This window comes from Pinus tabuliformis, chromosome 8 (genome assembly GCF_031772625.1).
Source record: "Pinus tabuliformis cultivar Carrire ecotype Pingquan chromosome 8, CPIR1, whole genome shotgun sequence".
Lineage (NCBI taxonomy): Eukaryota > Viridiplantae > Streptophyta > Pinopsida > Pinales > Pinaceae > Pinus > Pinus tabuliformis.
In genome coordinates this window covers 1461886715-1461901193 of record NC_142294.1, presented here as the reverse complement: position 1 = coordinate 1461901193, position 14479 = coordinate 1461886715, and the positions used below count along the sequence as shown (strand labels likewise).

Sequence of the window (14479 nt, the reverse complement as noted above, 5' to 3'; positions counted from 1 at the left end):
TGTGTATGAGTTGTTATTGTGTCATAACCCAGTCATAGATCCACTTTCTTAGGATCTAGATTTGTCGAAGTCAGTAATATATATATATGATTTGAGAAAAAAATAAATAAATAAAATAAAATAAAAATTTAATATGGATAGTATAAATAAAAAGATAAAATATTATAGAATAAATTATTTTCATTCATAATTTTAATTAAATAAAATATTAATATATTTTTAAAATAAAATATAATTATATTATTTAAATATAAATTAATTATTTTAGTCTATTTAGGTAACTCAATTGACAACAACTCTGGACATGAAGTTTCACTAAAAATGAAGTTTTGGATCTAATTCTTATCCTATCCAGAAATTGAATATAATAAAAATAATCTTACAAAACTTAGAAAAGAAAAATACTTATTTTTGTAATTATAAAATTTTAAATTTTAGATTATTATAAAAATTTTTACTTTAAATTAATTAAACATTATTTACATTATATTTTGAAAACTTTATATACGATATGAAGTAAGAAATTGTGGTTTCTTGACATAGAAGTAGTTGGTGTTAATTTCTAATGTGTAGTTTTGAGTGAATGTATTCTGAGCAAAATATATATATAATTTTTAATTTAATATTTAAATTATTTACATAATTATAGGTTAAAATCTTATTTTAAAAACAATAATAAAATAATAATGTATTACTCTTTAAGATAATAACGCATCTACCATCTTTGAAACATTACAGATTAAAGAAAAACTGTTTTTATACCTACTAACTACACCTCCCACTCCCATTTCCCAACTCCTTCCATGATGATGATGCACCACATATTACAGTCGACATCAATTCATCATAAATTATATATAGTTTACCCTTGCCAATGTCGTTTACACAGCCCGTGGCCCTAAGCAAGTCCGTTTCACACGGTGTCTTTCTCCTCCACCCAGCCGAAGAAACCAGAAACAAAACCTCCATAGTATCATCGACTTTATTTTTGTATTTACATGCAACAAAATCTCTTCATTTAAAGCAGAACAGCCGGCCGTTAGAGTTCACAGAATAACCGCTATACGGAGTCCGCTTAGGTGTGGCCAAACCACCAAGAGGCAGCAACGAATGTCGCGGAGCAAACAGGCGAAGAGGAGACAAGAAAGCACGTCTACGAGGCGTGGAAATTGAGGAAAAGTCGCCGTCCCCTCTTCCAAGCTGTCGCCTCGACCAACCTCCTCCCAACACATCAGAGGTTGGCGTTCCGCATCTCACCCATTTCCCCGACGCTATGCGCCTCAACCACGATTCTTGCCCGCCATTCGTTCTGCCAAGGCAGGCTTCCAGCCAATCTGCCATGTACTCCTTAATAGCGTCCAGACCCTGATCTACCACTTGGGGAGGGGGCACAACCAGAGGATTCCCTTCCACCTTAAGAAACTGCAACTTTTCCAAGCGCCCAATAGATGCAGGCAATGCAGTGATTTGATTGTAACGGACATTTAACTCGATGAGAGACGTGAGACCCCCGATCGATTCTGGGAGAGACACAAGATAGTTAAAATTGCTGCTGAGATCCAGGTACTCGAGGTTCATCAAGTTCTCAAGATCTTCTGGAAGGCCTCCAAGCCTGTTCGTGTGGACATCTAGAAAGCGGAGAGACATCATGTGGGAGGTGGAGTAGGGAAGATGTGTGAGCTTGTTGGAATGAACACACAGCTTCCGGAGATTCAGCAGTTCAAACCCCAGCCCCTCAGGCAGCCGTATGAGTTCGTTGAAATTGGCCACCAATTCTTCCAGTGAACTGAAATAAAAATTAAATGTCAGCGGTCAAACATCACAAAAAATGGCGGTGCTTTGAGTGAAAAGAAATTACAAAGACAACTCTGAGATGCTTTGATTAGCCTACCGGCAGCTTTCAATACTATCAGTAAGCGCAGCAAGAGAATTCCCAGAAACATTGAAGACCTTGAGATTCACAAGACGCCCGATGGAATCCGGTAGCGATGTAAGCTGGTTTGACTGAATATCCAAATGAGTAAGATTCACGAGACTTGTAACAGAATCAGGCAAAATCTGCAATAAATAATTGAATCAGCGTCAATTTGAGGTGAGAGATTCCGGCCGAGTACTAATAAATAATAGTCTTGAAACAATGTACCTGTAAGTTATTATTAGAAAGGTCAAGCTTGATGACTGTAGATGACAGTTTCGCTATTTCATGTGGAACACTGTGAAGGAGAAGCCCGCTCAGGTCGAGCTTATGAGAGGAGCTTTTATGAGAATCTTGATTCAACAGCGCTACAATTTGTTTTTCAGCCTCTTGAAATTCGGATGTGTGGCTATCTGTGAGCATTTTAGCGCCCTCCGACTTCGTGGCTAGGGTTTTCCCATCTATCATAGGATTCCCATAGATTTGGTACTGCTCCGTGAGCTTTGGCACGGCTACGTATGGAATCTTTTCCTTTTCTGCGTCTTTCTTGGCCTGGATTTCCATCTGTACCTGCACTGACAGCAATACCCGCTAGCTAACACAGACATTTGAAACATTGTAGATACTAATATATTCACACAACAGGCAGGACTTACCCTTGCGGACTCCCACTGAACCTCAGCCATGCCCGGCGGACATGAAAGAGAGGCGATGACCTTCAATTTCTGGCATAACTCTGACTCGATGCGGGCCAAAGCTTGGTGAGGTTGCTCCAGCAGAGAAGTATCGGTTCGGGCGCTAAGACCCTCGATGGCTATAATAGGCATCTCGGTAAAGGCTGTCATCTTAAAGACGGAACACAATAAGTCAATTTACAGAGTTCTCTAGCGGACTTCGTTCAGATCTGCCGCGTAGACACAGATTTCTCCCGAATTGAAACAAAATTTTGGATTTCTTAGGCAAACACGAAGTCCAGATGTCACAGTTGTTGCATACCTACAGATAGTGAGTCTATGGAAATTCAAAATACATCTAAATTTTGGAACCAAAACAAAAAGTTCAGGCGAGAAGGCAAACAAAGATATTTTACAAGCATTGTATGATATTACGGAAAGAAGATTTAAATTCTTGGTCGAAACATCAGCCACTGCTGCTATTAATGAAATTTAGTTACCTCGAAGCTCTGACAAAGTGATGAAGACTGCCTATAACCCAAATCCCGATCGATTTTGGAATCGCGAGTACTTGCCAACTGTATGTGCCAAGGCAAGTTAAGTTACTGGTATATATATAATGGGAAGAGTTAGTGGGTACGGAACTTTCTTGCAATGACGGTACGGTATTGGACGGAAAACGGACGGAGATAATGGCCCCCACCGGGGCCGCCTGATCATTATCGCCGAAATGGATAAGTGACAGCTCATAAGGTCGCGATCAGGAGGTCAACGATTCTAAAGGCGGTTTAGTTACGAAGAATACAGTGATAGGAAATGTTTATTAAACTAAAAGTTGGAGTTAGAATATACGGGAAAGCCAACAACTAAAGTATGCTCACCATTCATAGTTAAATAAAATCAAAATTTATTTAAACATTAAATTGATATAAAAGATATATTTAATAAAAATATTATACTTTTAGTCATAATTAATAATTATTAGGTATATTATAGTTTATATAAACAAGTGCTAGAATATGACTAGTACCTTAGTACCTGTCACTTGGTTTAAATATAATTAAGTTAAAATAAAACATTGAATTGAGGTTAATGTTAAGTTTTAGAATCTACCCAATTTAGATTTTATTGATCTAAAAATTGAAGTGATTTGTTAATTGCAATTCTACATTGCATTGTAGCAGGGAAGAATCCAATCCTATCTAGATACAATAATAATGTCTTGATAATGTTTTTGTTGAGAATCTTGTCTATAAAATTTTACATCTTCTCTATAAAATATAAATAGATATATTTTTTTCAAAATTATAAATGTATTTCTCGAAAAAATATAACTATAAATATTAAAATTAAATTTTATTTATTTATTAATTAAATTAATAATCATTTTAATTTATTATTAATAATTTGTATCGATATTAAATAGAATTATAAAAATATTTTATTATAATTTAATTTATTGGTAGAAATCCATTTCATTTTCATACTATTTAAAACAAATTTGTAATAACAATAAATACCTAAAAAAATATAAAGAAATGGTTTTCATTTTTAAAATAATAATAAGATAATTCAACACATCTATATTAATTGTTTAGGTATCTAACTATTTAGCACATGTCATTTATGGTTATTATGAAACTATAAACTACTTTCTGTTTTTTTTTATTAACTTTAAATTCCATAAACGAGATTAATGAAGATCATTCCTTTGCCGTCTAGAATTCTACGAAATGCTTTTTTAATTGATCTGTGCTGAAGTGTATACAATGCACCCAACACGCAGAATATAACCACGAGCTAGAAAAATGAGTGAAAGGGGCATTCCATTAAAGCATACTTACCAAATTCGGCCTGAAGAATTCGGAAATTCGGTCGATAATTTGCTAAAATTCAATTCGGTACGAACGGTAGCTAAATAAATCTGTTAAATTTTTTTTGAGTAGGGAAGTATTATTCATCTGTTAAATTTTTTTTTGAGTAGGGAAGTATCATGAATAATAGTAAATTATTTATTTCTAATAAGATTGGTTGGCATCCAATCTCTTGCCACTCATAATTTTTTTAATTGATTATAAAGTTTTTAGAATTTTTGGATAACTAAGAGAATATTAAGATTAATTTTACTTAGATAATTTTTGATCTGTTTTTTATTGTTAGTTATTAAGAAATTCTTCATAAACTAGCAATTGTCCCAAAAGGTACAAAGAGAGGCCGATAGGATCAGTAAAAGGGAGAGAGTTCTATAGATAGTCAGGCATATATAAAGTTGAGTAGTGACGAAGGCAATAACCAAGTTGACCATCCTGTACCAGAACATGTGATATTAAAAGAACAAAACCAAAACCAAACCATTCATATCAATATAGTAAGTGTAGAACGCGTTCATACTTACTAAGATTATTGGCAACACACTTTTTTTTAAGTAAAAAGTTAATTACAACGTTGACACTACAACTAAAACATTAACGTTATTAAAATTTTGAAACCGATTTTAAATTCACCATACAAGTATCTGTAAACAGCAGTAACGCTTACTCATGAAATTGCAAACAGAGATAACCTCAGAACCGCCAAATACTACTCCAGGAATTGTAGATTCAAATTACCGTAAAAGCAATTAGGTCTTGTATTTGGGCTTATGAATCCAGATAATATAGATTCGAATTAGCTAAGATCAATTATGTAATCTGCGTATATCCTTTCAAAAGAGAAATAGCGCGAACGAATTTCGACACTGGAAGTGTTGGAGCTGTACCATCATGAAAAGACTACTCCACATCAAACAGCTGACCATAACCATTGAATGTTGAGTATAAGTAGCGATAATCATTGAATGCAGAAGATGACAGCTGTGAGAAATCATTTATTTTCTGTACAAAGTTTCTATGTCTTTAACTTCCACTTCATTCGATTCTCCCAAACACAAATTCCAAACATGGCCTTACAGATACACAAAAATTTGGCCATATGCTTCTTGAATATCACCACTATAAACAAATAATAATGTATTAAAAGTTAGCAATTGTCTATGAAGGGATAAGGTACACAAAAATGACTTCAACTTCATAACATGTAGCAATTGAACCTTGCAGGACTGTTGGCCTGCAATATAACCTTTATTAGCTCTTCAAGTGTACTAATTTCTGACATCTATTCTCTTCATCACTGCAGGTTACTGAGAGTGGAAGGCAGGAGTGCCATCTAGTTGCCACTGTTGGTAAATTTTCTGTCATCTGGAACTTCCGGCAAGTAAAAAACAGCGACATGTGTGTTACAAGGGCCAGAATGGGCTAAAAAGCTGTTATTGCTACAAGATTGTTCCAAAAGATGAATCCAGTGTGGATAGAAAATTTATGCATGACAAATTTGCTATTACAAATTCTCCAGGAGCTCCACTTGTGGTTACAACACCAAAGAAAGTGACCTCTTTCAGCGTAGCATCTTAACAATAACATCCATTTCACAGTAATCATGGCGTTGAGCAATTAACTCAAGTGATGAACTATAAACAGTTGTACTGGCTTGTGCATATAACATTCCACACCTTATTGGGGTGGAGTAAAACTAAATTGTTTATAGATTTATAATCTGTTGTATAGCTGAGAGATTGGGCATTTGGTGCGTTTGAGGCAATGCTTGTTGTAATCTGTGTAAAGTGATGAACAGGAGCTATTATGCTTGTAACTCTGTGTAAAGTTATGAATTGATTTTGACACCACATGCTAACTCTGTCACTTAATTCTTATTTTGTTCAAGTGGACTCTCAGTATTGACCTTTTAATTAACTATTGACAGTTTATAATGGAGAATTCGAGGAAATGGAGAGGCTTTTGAATGGTATGCATATTTTTGTCGTGAAAATTCAGAAGAGATGCATTTGATGGCTTCTTATCATTTGTAATCTTGAGATTATTGGACATGGTAAATTGATATTGGAATTGGATTTATGTCCATATCTGCAAATTTCTAAGCAATTGAGAGTTTTAGAAAACAGAGTAATAGCAGTGTGCAACCCATTGTGATTGTCTAGAGCATCTTCGAAAGCTGAACATCCAAATGATATAAAACTGAAGTTTGTGAATGTGATGGAAGGGTAAAATGCTGACATGTTTTTGTTGTTTAATGTAGAAGGAATCTTGCCATTTGGGCTCTAGAGCCCAATCTGCTCTCTCGTATTGCAAAACACAGATCATTTAACCAACAAAAAGCACAGAGCAGTGGACCATGTACTGGATTGGAGAAAATGACATCTGTGAGAAATCATGTAGTTTCTGTACAAAGTTTCTGTTCTGGGGTAATACTACATTCAATGGAAAAACAATTCATCTTTAGAGAACATAAAATGCAGCGTGTTGTGGATGCCTTAAATTTAGTAGACCTTGGCCATACTATCTTATGAAGTTCGGTTGTGCTGGCTATCAGATTATTTTAGGATTGTGATTTTGGGCATCAAGGTTTAGTTTATTTCTTATGACTGCTTATGACTGCTTTCAGATTAACATTTACGAATGCGGTCTGCATTGAGCTATTAAAATAATACAGTTAAGCTTCAAAATCTTTTGTGCCTGCAAAATTAGTCAAATGACCAAGATATTTGTTTAACACAAAATCTTGATGATATGGCACAAGATATCCTTGAAATGAAACAATATATATTTGGTAGACACGTAGAATCCACTGAGATGGAAGAAAGAACACAGGAGTTAAAAAGGTCATTCCATGAGTTAATGAAAACTCTGGTCTAATTTTAAAAGAAATACACAGACTACAAAGAATCTTAAAAGGAGAAAGATCCTTATCCTTGTCTCCTCATACAATAAAGGAAATGGATTCTCAATTTCCTAAATTTACCAAATCTACTTATGGAAGAGAAAAACATAGATATTTGCAGCTCAAAATTCCCTATAAAGCAACTTAAATAATTGCAAGAAAGTAATTGTTGCTACTGATCTAGCAAAAGAAAATGCCTCTTTAGTGAAATCTCAATTTGAAAATTTGAAAGACAATGTAGATAATTTGAATACGTTTTTCATTAAAACATTGAATATTGATTTCCTTGAGTATTCTATTATTAATCATCCTCCTAGATCTATAAAGGATGATGTAGTAGTAAAACCTTTCTAATATGCATGGAAAAATGGTGCCAAACAAAGTTTGGATCTAATATAAAAAATCCTTATGGTCCTAGTAACTCAGAAGATTTCAATAGTATTTCCCATGACAACATAGATCCCACATCAATCACAAATCTAAATTGTAGATATCAAAGGGAAATATTAATGAATTTCCAAAAATGGAATGCTTGGGCCAAAACCCATAAGTCTATCTTTAAGAATAGGATCACATGGTATGACATGGTGCAAATACTAACATGTGGGTTTACTAACAATCTTGAACTTTTGTGGGAGAGAATCCATCTAAATAAAAGTTCAGAATAATGACTTCCGAGAAATCAGTGGAAGAATTAATCAAAGTAGTATTTGCTAAATTTTATGGCAGTGCATTATTAGATGAGCAACTTCCTGCTATCCTATTCATGAAACAAAAGTTTTGTGATATCTTCCAACTTCTTGAACTCTTTTGTACAATGTAGGACTTATCAAATCTTAGACCCTAACGATATTACATATGTCAGGACATATTTAGCACCAATGCGTAGTAAAACTCTAGAACTCATTCGAGAAACATATCCAATTGAGATAAAAAAACTTTCAGATGGCAACCAATGACACCATTTCATTTACCTTTCAAGAAGATGAACAGGAACTAAACTTATCCACATTATAAGCCAGCAGCTGTAATCTACAGTAAAGAATGTCAACTGAACAAACCTGTCCTCCAAAATGAAAATGATAGCACTTTTAAAATCCAAGGAGTAAAGGCCCAAGAGCCATATCTAGACAATATGAAACTAAAATAACTGAACTCACAATATTTGGCACTCTAACATGCATCACCAAGCATGTGAAGAGCCCAGAATAAAAGAAATAGTTCATTATAAAGAAAACACCTCTACTGTCAAGAACTATCCTCATCTACTATTTTAATTGCAAATATGAATCTGAAATGCATGAGAGATAAAATTCCCATAAATTCCAGGGATTTGTGGTGCTGGACGTGTGTTATTTCTGAAGGAAAACCATAGTTTCTGTTTCAAAGCTGCATTGGCAGAAGGTACCAACTACTGGGCAGAGTTAAGTGCATTTTCGATACTGGGTGAATGCATGTATGGAGAGAGAGAGTGTCAAGAAAGTCCTTCCACACCCTGAAAAGGTTGCAGAATGTGCTATGCAGTTCAGGCAGAGATTTGTTGGCTCTGACTGAAAACTTTTATATCTATAAATATATGTATGGTATCTCATATATGGAGTAGAGTAGAGAGTCTGGACTGAACCAAATTATTGTGCTGTGCTTTTTGTGTGTTATGATAGGAACAGTGTTACAGAAGTCATGTCCCTTTGAATCCATAATAAATCATCCATTTCTTGTTGTTATATGCTTTGATGTTCATGTCATATTTTTGCACATCTTTGTTCTGTTTTCTGTAAATATGAGCCATTGATGTTATGGCTTTATAGATTCATCATAAGGTTCTGTACATACAAGTTTCATGGATGTTGTGTGAAAGGAAGATGTTAATTACGTTTTTCTCACCCTCTGGTTTCTGATGTCTGATCTATTTTATGACATGGCTTACCCACCAGATAATCCAAATGTGGCTGCAGGCTTCCATTGATGTTATGATTTTATGGATTCATCATAAGGTTCTGTACATACAAGTTTCATGGGTGTTGTGTGAAAGGAATAAAGAGCTGAATGAAAATTTCCCTAATAGGTTGTTGTAAACATCAACCTATCTAAAGTGAGAAACGTGTTTCTTTATAAAAAAAGTTGTTGGTTGAATCATAAAAACCCAAAACAAAGAGCAGTGGACCACGTACTTGAATACTCTTTGTTCATACAACAGAGAACAGTTCTATTAAGATATAACTAAACATGCCAGATATAAGTAAAGATATATACAATGAAAGTATTAGTTGGATTGTAAGCATATGTACAATAAAAGCATTATGTAGAGATGTAATTGAGAATGAGCCGCTAATCGTATATGCATGATGGGCCATGGCATCGGCAACACCAGTTAGTGTTTATTGTGGTGCCATGTTGTGCGAGCTGTTCCTGCAGTTGATGTCGCATCTGCCTGTGTGCATCCCTTTCATGGATGTGAATTGTAATTTTAAGTAGTTTCCTTATATTCTTTAACAACGTAATTGCTTGGCGCAAACGATAAAGTGGCATGGATTGTTGTGGCAGAATCCTTGTCTGCATATCTTGTAATGTAAGTTCTTGTTGCTGGATTTCTTCGTAACACTCGTACAACTGGCGTAGGTAGCATGTATTCATACCTGTTGGCATCCAAAAAGGAAACACTGTAACTGACAATGAATATGTTTGACGATTTTTTTTGAATATTCGAAATAAATTAAACGATTCCAAATGAGTATAAAATCATATGAAATTAAATGTAATAGCAAGAAATGTATGTGAAACTTCGTTATGTACTGAGTGGTGTTTACCATGTGGGTAATTCTGGAAGGCAAGTTGTATGATTGGCTAAAGTGTATTAGCCTGGATATATTTTGATGCAAGGAATGATTCCTCTTGCTGTCTACGCTTAAGATATGGATTCTTGTGCATTTGTGCAATGCGGGAGAATGGGAATGCTGGATTGATGTGTATGTCCGCTAGTGACCGCACTCTTGAAATTGCTGTGAATGTTAGCCCTTGGCGTTCTCTGGTGCCGATGTCCACTGTTGCTTTGTCTAATGTCATTCCTTGTGACTTGTGTATCGTTAAAGCCCATGCCATTTGAAGTGGTATCTGACGGCGTGCACCCCTTGTGATGGGAGGAATGGGTACATATGTTGGGTGTGAAATGTCCCACGGAGTTCCTTTGTATTGTTGAAAGTCAACAACCACAAAGGATGGTAATGCTGGGGGCTTTGAGTCAGTTGAATAAAATATTGAGATGACCTTCCCAAGCGCGCCATTGACAAGGCCTGCATGTACCCATAAGTTGCTGGTGAGCATAACTTTTTGTTCACTACATAAGAGCACCTTTGCAGGTAGGTGCTCATCTTCTGGTGTAGTAGGAGTTTTCTGTCTTTGTTGTTCCGCAGAGCAAAGTGCTACTGGGATGTTCAATTGTTTGAGCATTTTCTTATTATGCAAGACAACTGCGTTGTTTGTTGCGAATAGGTGCACGGACTCGTCGAATGTGAATTTCTCTTCATGTGTAAGAGAGGAACTTGTTCTTGACATCAGATGTTGCCAATCTTCAAGTGTACATATTCCATTCCTAAGATTTGCGAGTATTTGCCGGAAAGCAACCTGGGACAAGCTAGCTCCTTGTTGACGGAAAACGGTTGAAAGTGTTATGAATATGTCGAAGCTGCGCCAAAGTGCAGTGCCACGCGATGTCCCAGCATATAAAGGAATGTCTTTCACAGGTGGGAGTTGGCCTAAATCTCCAACAAGGATAATTGAGCGATTACCAAATGGTGTATTCCGATGAAGTGGGAATGCCTCTCTTAGACGATCGTCAATGCGAGAAAGAATTTTTGGACCAATGAAGCTCATTTCATCAATGAGGATGTATTCTACATGACGGAGTTGCTCTTGCAGGTGTAGGAGCGGCTGGCCTTCGAGAGGATGCATTGTCTGGATAGGGATATGAAGGGCAGAATGAATTGTGAGGGCATTTATGTTGAAAGCTGCAACGCCGGTTGGTGCAAGTAACAATAAAGGGTTTCTGTTGGCTGGCGAGTTTTCCACAAATGCTTGGTGAAAGCATTTAATCAAATGGGATTTTCCTGTGCCAGCTGTTCCTTGTATGATGATCTTCCGTGGGGATTTTGGCGAAGGGGTTTTGAAGTGTGAAAAAACAACGGTGAAAGCTATGCTTTGGGTAGGGGATAATGTATGCTCATGGGGAAGGTTGGAAAATGAATGATGTTGGTTTTGAATGGGTGAGCGGTTGAATTCAATGAAATTGATGGAAGTTTCTTGCAAGGGGGGAGGGACAGTATTTTGTGACCAATTGTGGTTGACATCGAAGTCGCGGTAGCCAATCATGTCGAGGTCATCAATTGCAATATTGTAACCTGGGTGTAGTTGAGAGAGGATTTGCCATTCATCCAGCTGAATGGAATCAGGGGGGGTGTGTGGGGTAGGTTGATCTTCAGTAGGTGGGTTTTGTGGGTTTTCGGGTTCGCGATGGACATGCCATGGTGTATATGCACCCTTTTTTTGTTCCCAGTGTGCAATAATTTCTGCATCATTTGAACCGATATCATCAGGGAGTGTTCGGAAGGGGAAATACAAGAGTAATTCACTCCAGCAGAAGGTGGCATAAGAAGGATTAGTAGAGGAAGGAATGACATTGTAATGGGGCAAGACATGTACAATCATTGGGGGGAATATGTGTTTCCAGTGGTTTCTTCTCCGCTGGGCAGAATATGACCACGAGCGAGCAGCTTCAAGGAAGGGCAGTGCTTCTAGTGAGGCAGGCCTGTTCATATACGCAACGATAAAGTTTGGTGTCGAACCAGGATTTTCAGTATCTTGTGAAACACGTTTGAAAACAACCCTGTTGACATTCAAAGAACGGAAGGTACGGCTACAAAGAGAGAGAGGTAACTTTTGTAACATATGGCATATTTCTTGTGCACCAATGTCTCTATCTGCAATGGTTTCTGTAAGGAGTTTCCGGATGACACCACTAGTAGGTGCTTCTGGAAGGGCACTTTGTGATAGTCGCGATAGCATTTGACGGTAGCTCTCAGATCTTGTCTCTGCTTTTGTTGCATATTTTGAAATATATTTCAATACAGCATGGTGAGAAAGGACTGGTTGGCAATCAACATTTGCTCTCCAAATAGAGAGTAGATCGGTGTTGTGAATATTCAATCTTTCATCATTGCGAGTAGGGACATAGGTTTTATGGCCCTTATCATCAATGAAAAGTGAAGAAGTGGACTTCAATTCCCACGGTACTCCATATCGGCAGCTAAGCACATTTTCTTTCTTACGGAGGCAGGAAGATTCATGACACTTTGTATGACGTTGAATGCAGTTGACAAGCTCTGTGTAGTCTTCAAATTGATTGGATGCGAATATTGATGCTGTGTCAAGGAGGCACGGGTTATGAATTGTTGACTGGTGAAGCGGAATAGTTCGATGTTCTACCTGACGTGGATTCCAAGCAGTTACGTAGTGGTCGAAATATTTCTGTGCATTAGCAACTTCTAATGCATTGTCCCAATCAAGTGTGTCCATGTTTGGTGCATTTTGTAGCCAAAGGAAGCCATGAATGTGTGCGGATCCTCTATGTTGCCATTCGTATCTGAATATAACATGAAGGGTACATTCAGTTAATACATGTATATGCAATGTATAAAATTAGTGTAGAGGGATATGGATATTAAATAATACCTGCACCAGTAGTCGGTTGCATGGAGGCCTTTTTGAAGGATTTCTTTAAGGAAAATTGTAAATCTACAATGCATATATTGGGCTGTTAGATGTGGGTTTTTAATTATGTTTTGGATTTTCCATTGGAAGGGGTTGACTGAAGTGGAATGAACACTTGTGGGCATGATCATGTGCAAGTCATGCCATTTAGTATCAGCTGCACTGAGAGTGAAGAAGAATGTTGGGCTTCCTATTTGCATGATCATGTCAGTCAGCTCAGATCGGCGTTTGTTCCAGAAAGACCTTGTTCCTCGTAGAGCTGACCCAAACCTCATTATTTGCTCTGGCAATCTTGAATCCGGAGAGTCATGAAGACACTGGCGTAGGTCTGATACCGTTGTTGGCAAGTTGTTCTCAATGTAATTCTTCACGAAGACACTGGCTGTTGCTTGGCTACGGTGGCGCATTAGAATGTTATAAAGATAGTAGCAGAATCTTGGGTGTTGGCCAAAGCGGTTATCATGGTAGTGAAGCAAGTGCAAAGCATATTCATGCATTTCAACTTTTGTAAGTCTTGGTTGCATGATCATTGCAATGCCTGTAGGGAAGAGTGTGGGGAATGCCATGGCAAGGAGGCCGATGGTCTTGTATTCATTTATAGCGGTTGGAGATATTGGAGGCCAATCGATAGAGCTTGTTGAACTTGAATGGGTCGAGTGCAAATAGTTACAAATGTGGTCACGCTCGGTACATGAATTTGGGAGGACTGGAACGAAAGAAGAGGGTTGGATTTTTAATGGAGGTAGCATGACATCATCAGGATTATAAGTGCTATCAGTAGTGGTTTGATGGGGTTCAAAAGAGGAGGTGGTTACACTGTGGAGAAGAGAAGAAATGTCTGTAGGGAGATCTGGCAGCGTAGAAATTGTAGATGAATTCAGTTGAACATCACGGTAGTAAGGGTCATATTTTATTTTGTATTCAAGGGCTGCAAGGACACGTGATTTGCAAACGTAGAATTTGTAAGCCTTTTCAGATGGATTTTGCCTTTTCACAATGAGGATGTCTAAGTCAGAGAGCATCCGGGGTAAGTATTTAGCAATACTGGTGATATCTTGAGGGAAGCTAATTGTATGGCCACTATATTTATATTGACCACCACGGGAATGAGTAACTTGTAGAATGGGGTTGACACGTGCGATGAGCATTTCTTCAACTTGGGTTAATTGGTGAAGGACACAAGGTTGTTCTCCAGGGTCCATGTTGTTTAGTTCAGAAAAACGATCGGTAGATTTATATGATGCACAACAAAAACAAGAGAGTCTATTGTGGAAGAGCTTTGTTTTCATTCCTGGGTATGCTTCCTTGCATGTTGTGCAAACATGCAAGGTAGAAAGTCCATCAATCCTTTCTC

At 37.1% G+C, this 14479-nt stretch overlaps 2 protein-coding genes across 2 annotated transcripts; both read right to left on the bottom strand.

The window, feature by feature from the left end:
* Positions 1 to 771: 771 nt before the first annotated feature.
* Positions 772 to 3163, bottom strand: LOC149241312 (plant intracellular Ras-group-related LRR protein 6-like). Its single transcript, XM_089367490.1, has 5 exons — positions 3090 to 3163; positions 2572 to 2911; positions 2144 to 2485; positions 1892 to 2058; positions 772 to 1786 (listed from the first exon to the last, which is right to left on the bottom strand). Exons 2-5 carry the CDS (start codon positions 2758 to 2760, stop codon positions 1015 to 1017), a joined length of 1470 nt encoding a protein of 489 aa, XP_089223616.1. The 5' UTR covers positions 2761 to 2911; positions 3090 to 3163; the 3' UTR covers positions 772 to 1014.
* A 6666-nt stretch (positions 3164 to 9829) lies between these two features.
* Positions 9830 to 13532, bottom strand: LOC149241311 (uncharacterized). Its single transcript, XM_089370508.1, has 4 exons — positions 13396 to 13532; positions 12684 to 12997; positions 10538 to 12500; positions 9830 to 9998 (listed from the first exon to the last, which is right to left on the bottom strand). The coding sequence occupies exons 1-4, from the start codon at positions 13530 to 13532 to the stop codon at positions 9830 to 9832; spliced, it is 2583 nt and encodes an 860-aa protein (XP_089226634.1).
* Positions 13533 to 14479: the final 947 nt, after the last annotated feature.

Bases quoted from the DNA above. Each gene is read 5' to 3' on its own strand.
- LOC149241312 (XM_089367490.1), bottom strand. From the start codon at position 2,760: ATGACAGCCTTTACCGAGATGCCTATTATAGCCATCGAGGGTCTTAGC. The intron at 2,059-2,143 runs GTACATTGTTTC...TATTTATTGCAG, and splicing joins TTTCTAATAATAACTTACAG to ATTTTGCCTGATTCTGTTAC. The intron at 1,787-1,891 runs GTAGGCTAATCA...TTTTTATTTCAG, and splicing joins GATAGTATTGAAAGCTGCCG to TTCACTGGAAGAATTGGTGG.
- LOC149241311 (XM_089370508.1), bottom strand. From the start codon at position 13,532: ATGCGCCACCGTAGCCAAGCAACAGCCAGTGTCTTCGTGAAGAATTAC. The intron at 12,998-13,395 runs GTTTGGGTCAGC...TGTTATATTCAG, and splicing joins TTGCCAGAGCAAATAATGAG to ATACGAATGGCAACATAGAG. The intron at 9,999-10,537 runs GTGGGACATTTC...GGATGCCAACAG, and splicing joins CAACAATACAAAGGAACTCC to GTATGAATACATGCTACCTA.